The sequence below is a fragment of the Columba livia genome, chromosome 20 (genome assembly GCF_036013475.1).
Source record: "Columba livia isolate bColLiv1 breed racing homer chromosome 20, bColLiv1.pat.W.v2, whole genome shotgun sequence".
NCBI classification, from domain to species: domain Eukaryota; kingdom Metazoa; phylum Chordata; class Aves; order Columbiformes; family Columbidae; genus Columba; species Columba livia.
The window spans coordinates 7403053-7409307 of record NC_088621.1 but is presented as its reverse complement, the minus strand read 5'-3'; the positions used below and the strand labels follow the sequence as shown (position 1 = coordinate 7409307).

Below are 6255 nucleotides of genomic sequence, written 5' to 3'. Positions count from 1 at the left end.
TAATGAAAAAGCAAACAAAGCACGCACACCCCCCCCTTTCTTCCTATTGTACCATCTTTACTCCTCCAGTGAGCAAATACTAATTTTGGAGTATCTAGTAATAAGAGTTTTCCAAGCCTGTCTGCAATACCTTTCTACCAAAGAAACTTTGTAGAGGAACTTGTAACTACTTGCCTGTTCTCTGCTCTGTCACAGGTTTACCACAGCTTTTAACAGCACAGAGTAACCCACTAGTAAATCAGGAGTTCCAGTGTTAAAGTGTCATCTTGTAAGAAGCCATCAATAGCAATTTGCTTGCTGTCTGCACTTGGCTTCAGCTTGCTGTGCCACGTGCATATACTGAAGGGGATATATTACATTTCAGGTTTCTTGAGGGGTGGGCTGGGCTGAAGGAGGTGACAGTTACTAGTTATCAGCCCATATGGGACCAAAAAAGCCATTTAGGAAGTATGAGATGACTTGCAAATAAAAGTATTGCTTCTTCTACAGGTGCTTTAGATAAACATAAATGTGTTTAATGTCCATATTTAGTAACTAATTATTTTGAGAAGCCCTTAGTTACACTTGCTTTTAATTGGATAGCCTGCTCTTGTAGGCAGATGTGTGCCGTTAGTGCCCAGACACAATAGCTCATTTTCAGTCCCTGCTCGAGTGCTTGTCTGAAGTTGCTTGAGAGGGGGTTTCTTGCCCACCAGCTGGCTCCCCTTTTTCACTTGTCAAAGGGCTGGGCCTGCAGACTCTCGGTGACATGATGCCATTCTTTCCACAAACAAAACACTGGGAAGAAGCCGCTTGTTGTAAACCTAGCAGGGGATTTCTTCCCCTTTTCCACAGCGTTTCTGAAGCGCTGGCAGCAGTTCAAGATGATCGGTACTTGCTGCTTTCAGCACGTTCAAGTGTTCTCTGTTTTGTCTTCCAAAGTAACACAGTTCACAACTGACTCATCTGTAAACTTCACAAAACAGTTTGAAGCTTTCTTTTTCTCCTTCGTTCCCCAGAAGTGCTGTTTGTTTGTTCATTAAGGGGGGTAGGCTGGAAACGTTAGTCTTGCATTGGTGCTATGAAAGCACTGTGAATTCCACAGCAGCGTTGGTTCCACTCTTTGTAACTTATTCAAACATAACCCCACTTCTGTTTGGCTTACCCAGATAGTTTGTGATTCTACATGAATTGGATATTCAAAGGAAGGAGCGTTACTGTACAAGCTGCAGGTACGGCTGATGCCCAGGGACTTAATGAAAGAGGCAGATCAGGGTCTGGTGCCAAACGTCCAGGTTGTGGAGCACCTCAGGCAGGCATAGAAATGGCCTATTTAATTCCTCTGCGATCACAATTGGCCTTTTGCTTGTTCTTGCCTCACATGTGAAAGGAATCTGGCTGTGTGGGTAACTGATACGACCAGAAATTTCTGCTTAGCCTCAAGGTAGGAACACCACTGAAGAAATGCAGTATGTACAAGTAGTACTAGAGCACCTGGTGAACCACCAAATAAACCAGCATTCTTACCCAGTTTCACTTGTACCAAGATTTTAGATCTAGTTTATGTATTTTTCAGTGTACTGGATGATTAATTACACTTTTTCTGGTTTTCTGGAGGGTTGAAATTATGGCTTTTTGTGGTGTTATTTCTGCCAACACGTGGTGGCCTGCTTTCCAGATAACACTGCATCACTGGGGGAAAAGCCAAAGAAAAACATGGAACTTAAATGAAGTACTATGGCCATCCTAATTCCTTTTTTACGTTTCTCCACGCTGCCCCATATGCAGAGATCTCTGTAAAAATCAGAAGGGCTGTTAATTCTAAAATTCTTTCCTGCTGTGCTGCCTCAAAAACACTTACTGAAACTAGATGATCAATAAATGGGGAATGTTAATTCTGAAGTGATTATAAGTGTATTTTGTTATTTTGGTAGGCTGATGGGGGGTGGACTTTTGTGTCTGTACCATCTGGTGCACTGCTACGGGGCCACCAGGGGAACACCACCAGCCTTACAATTCCTGCACACTCAGCAGCGTCTATGAGTGATTTCAACCCAAGCCAGAAGGTGCTTGGGATTTCAGGGGATGCCGTAACAAGACGGGTTCTTGCCCAAGCAAATCCTCAGCAAAAGAGATTCCCCAGATTGAAAACAGCAGGAGCTTGACATCTGAGCTCTGTTGTTACTCAGAAATCCAACTAAGACTGTTACAAATAAAAGCCAATAAATCGATTCTGAGTCAATCAATCGATTTTATTTAGCAAGCGGTAATTAGGCAAAACAGCGCTGGGTGACCGGGGGAAGCTCAGTTCCGCCAACAGGCACAAAAATCAACCTTTCGTATGTGCTTATATATGTTATACGCTCATTTACGTGCTGGGAATTTCCGTCTCTGGAACTTCTGTTATCTGTTGCAACATCGGGGCGCTTTGTTATCTGTAACACCATCTAGGAGTCCTATTATCTGTGGCACCATTCGGGAGTCCTGTTATTTATGACATTGGCTTTAACTACAAGGTTCTACAAAACATAATCAAACTCGCACAAGCACAGTTACTGCTTACAATAATATGCATAATACAATTGAATCCTACTCGATTTGTTCAACATTAACAATTTTGACCATCACTTATTACAAAGGCTAGCTCTGATCAGGCAGGAATAACTTTCCTTGCAGTTCTCAGGGTGATGAATAGCACCCATAGAGCTAAGTCAGCTGTGTAGCAAAGTTGCACACGTTTGTCACGGAGCTGTGAAAAGTGAGATGGTGTTTCGTGATGTGTCCAGGAATGAGTCTGGCTCTCCTGGGCCAAGGCCCAGTTCTGCTTTTGCTGGTTTACCCAACAGGTACCGATAACTAAGATACAAGGCAGAGCGGCTTTTCAAAGTTCACTCAATGGCAAAGTCAGGAGAAAAATATTTATGTACAACAATACTGTGCATAATGTGTTCAAACATTCGAAATTAGCTCTTTAAAGCTGACAAAAAGCTGTTGGATCAGTGTAGAATATTTTGCTAGTTCTGCTGTATCAAGGCAGGAAAGATCATGAGCAACGAACACAGTGGAGGGGCAGCTATGTCAAACACACAGCTTGAAAAAATGATGTTCGTCTTACTTGTTTCTTGCCCTTTTCGACTCTCAGCCACAATCTTTACACACCAGACACAGCTCTAGTTGCCAGGACTGTTGCCTCTGAAACAAAAACCGTAACTGAAATAACGATGATTACAAGGGACATGGCCCAGCGCTCCCACCATTGACCATCGCCCCGCTCAACAGCCCACTCGAGGCACCAGCGAGGATCTCCCGGGCCGGGCGCCTCATCCACGCGGGGGACAAACACCCCAGGGCGGCTCAAACCGGCCGCCTCCTGCCGGAACGCCTCAGAGCGGGTCCCGCCGCCTCCCGAGGGGCGGGCGGAGCGGGCTGGCTCCCGGGGGCTGTTCCCTCGCTGAGGCGGGCGGAGCCGCCGGTATAAAGCGCTGCGGGGGGAGCCCGGCCCGGGGTTCCCGCTGAGCGCAGGCGGCGGCCGGAGCCTGGGCGGGGGTTGCGCTGCTCTCGCGAGAGCGCCAGGCGCGGGCAGTAGCGGGCGCGCGCGGCTCTCGCGAGAGCTGCGGCCCCGGCCCCAAAATGGCGGAAGGTAAGGGGGGGAGCCCGGGCGGGGCCGCCGGGAGCACGGGGAGCGCTGGGGCCGGGTTCGCTGCTCTGCTCGCAGGGAGCCGGGGGTACCCCCAGGGTGGGCTCCGCTGGGTGGGAGCGGTGCGGCCCTGCCCGCGGCGGGTGGGGCGGGTCGCCCCTCAGGAGAACGTGAAATGGCGAGGGGAGCTCTGCCCTGCCTGGGGCCGCGGGCTGACACCCCCGGGGGTGGGGCGGGCGCTTTTCCCCCTCAGAGGGGGATTCTAGGGGGGAGTTTTAGCTCCCGATTGCTGGGAAGCCCGTCGGGACGCCCCGTCCCCTCTGCTCGGCGGAGGGTCTGCGCTGCGGGGCCGCTGCCGGCGGGACGGGGCGGCGGGTCTGCGCTGCAGCCGGCGGGTCACCTGCTGCCCGGAGCCCTGCTGTCAAATTGGGCTCTGATGAGCTCTGTACGACTTCTAGGCTGCTTTTTTTGTTTGTTTTGTTTTGCTTGGGGGCTATCAGTTGCACCACTGCAAAATTAATTGAACCGAGGTAATGGGATTTGACAAAAAAAATTCGAGTCCTTTCCAGTCCCACTCCTTTCTGCACAACAGAAGCTTCCTCTTTTCTTCCCTGGAGGAAACTGAGTTGGCAAACTGAGCTAAAATGCCCCAAGTTGCAAAGGAAATGAAGGCTGCAGCTTTCGATCTTAAAAGCGCAGCATTCAGCGCTTGAAGTGCAACTCTTGGGCAGTGGTAGAATTTTAAAACCACTTGTAGAAGATTAACCAGGATGTAGCAGATGCTGATCTTCTGGCATGCATCAGCTGGGAAGATGCTGCAGTCAAGCTGGTTTCATAAACCCTTAGATCAGCTCCTAACTTTGAGTGTGCTCAAACACCGCAGTTTTGTATTTAGCTGTTTATTAGGCTTGATTTCAGGCATTGGTTACACAGTTCTGGTGGGCATTAGATGTCAAGAATCTCTTCAGGTGGTGAAACTTTCCACACTGAGACCCTCAAGGATCTGAGGCTCAAATTCCAGGCCCTGCTCTGCAGAATGAACCTGCGGTTGAAGTATGTCCTATTTCGGACATCTGTACTTTGCAAAGATTCTTCCCTAATTCAAGTAATTCTCTGATCTTGTGGTTCAAGAAAGTACATGACCAATGAGTGATCCTGCATGTCCAGGAGTAATAGCTGGAGTTGTTGCTCTCCCCACTCAATTCCTTATGGTATCTAGGTGGAGATTGTGGAGATTTTGTCCCTTCAAACAATGTACCTGTCTGCAACAACACTCTTCTAGTTAAGAACTGGTGGTATTGGAGTCAGCTGAAAAGTGAAAGCTTCATAAGAGAGGGAACTTGTCCATCTGGTCATCAGATCATAAGCTGAGTCCTTTTTCTTATGAAAGTGTTGCTTCTGTGTGCAGAAGTCCTGAGTTAGATATATTGCAATTACTAGCTACAAATTGATTGAACAGCTCATAAAGACGAGAGCTTTTGTAATTTCTATAAGAGTTCTGTACCACCAGATACCAGGTTATGTGCAGGCTTGGCTGAAAATTGTTGTGTTAGTGGTTGAGTTAGAGCAGCAGCAAGTGTGCTGTAGTGCTCTGGGGTGATTGTCATGGTCAAGATCATACATGTGCAAAAATGATGAGGAGCATGAAAGCGGTAACTTGCCCAGCCTTAGGAAGATGGGGCAGTGTGGGGCAGTGGATGAAGGAGCTAAGGAAATAATACATTTTTCTGAAATATTTCACTCTGGTCCACGTCACGAGTAGACAAAAGCTTATCCTTATTGCTTCTGTGACTGCTCTTGATGGGTGGGATGGACAGTGGTTCCACCAGACCCTCCCTCCAATGTTTGGTGTGTGCTCTCTGTCACCTCATTGCTTGTTGCCTGCCTACTTGCCTCATTGGGTTCTGCTGTCTAGTTGCCGTCCAGTACTTTTATGCATTCTCTTGTAATAAAATGACAGTAGCCTCTTTAAAGCATTTTATATGGAATATAAACTTCTGTCAGTTCATGAGATGCTAGTTGAGCTGCCAGAGATCTGTTAACAAACGCTGCTTTTCTCGTCTGGCCATCTGGTCACTCAGTACCTGCCCTAGGAGCTCAGAAAGGAGTCACTTTGTGTAGACCTCTCTGCTGAATCCAGGCATCCTGTTCACTGGTGCATGCAAATTCATGTTCAGAATGATAGAATTGTATGTTTAAGCAAGAGACTTGGCCTCGCTGGAAGATACCACTGTTTTTTCAGTGTTTTCATGGGGGTATCTTCATTAGATGTGTGTATGAGTGCAATAGTTGTACATTATAGGGAGTCTTCAGATGAATGGTCATAGGTAAATACACACGCTGTCAAAATTGTCAGAGATACAATGCTCATTTTGCATTGATTTTTTTTTTTAATTGATAACATCCCCCTACCCTTGTTCAAATTTGAGGACTGTAAATAGTAGCACCACAGCTCCAGGTTTACATATTTGAACAGAGGTGATACTTCTGCCTGAGTGGGTTTTGGTTTCAAAGCAACAGCATGATGTGAACTGTTCAAATGAACGGTGTACAGGGAAAACTCGAGGCTGTGCTCCTTTGCAGTCAGTGTTGATTAACTGGATATTGAGGATTCTTGAGCGTGCAACTGAAATGTGCTG

General features: G+C 47.3%; 1 protein-coding gene across 3 annotated transcripts in view; it reads left to right on the top strand.

Annotated features, from left to right (window-relative positions):
• Positions 1 to 3481: 3481 nt before the first annotated feature.
• The window catches only part of ANKFY1 (ankyrin repeat and FYVE domain containing 1), a 31758-nt gene continuing 28984 nt past the window's right edge, over positions 3482 to 6255 (top strand). For 2 of the 3 annotated variants that reach the window (XR_010467366.1, XM_065037153.1), the window contains exon 1: positions 3482 to 3619. Coding sequence is in view for 1 of the 3 variants with exons in the window: in XM_065037153.1 (XP_064893225.1) it covers positions 3610 to 3619 (10 nt within the window). In the remaining 2 variants the exon portion in view is untranslated. The remainder of the gene's footprint in view (positions 3620 to 6255) is intronic. The other variant, XM_065037154.1, reaches the window with a different exon arrangement.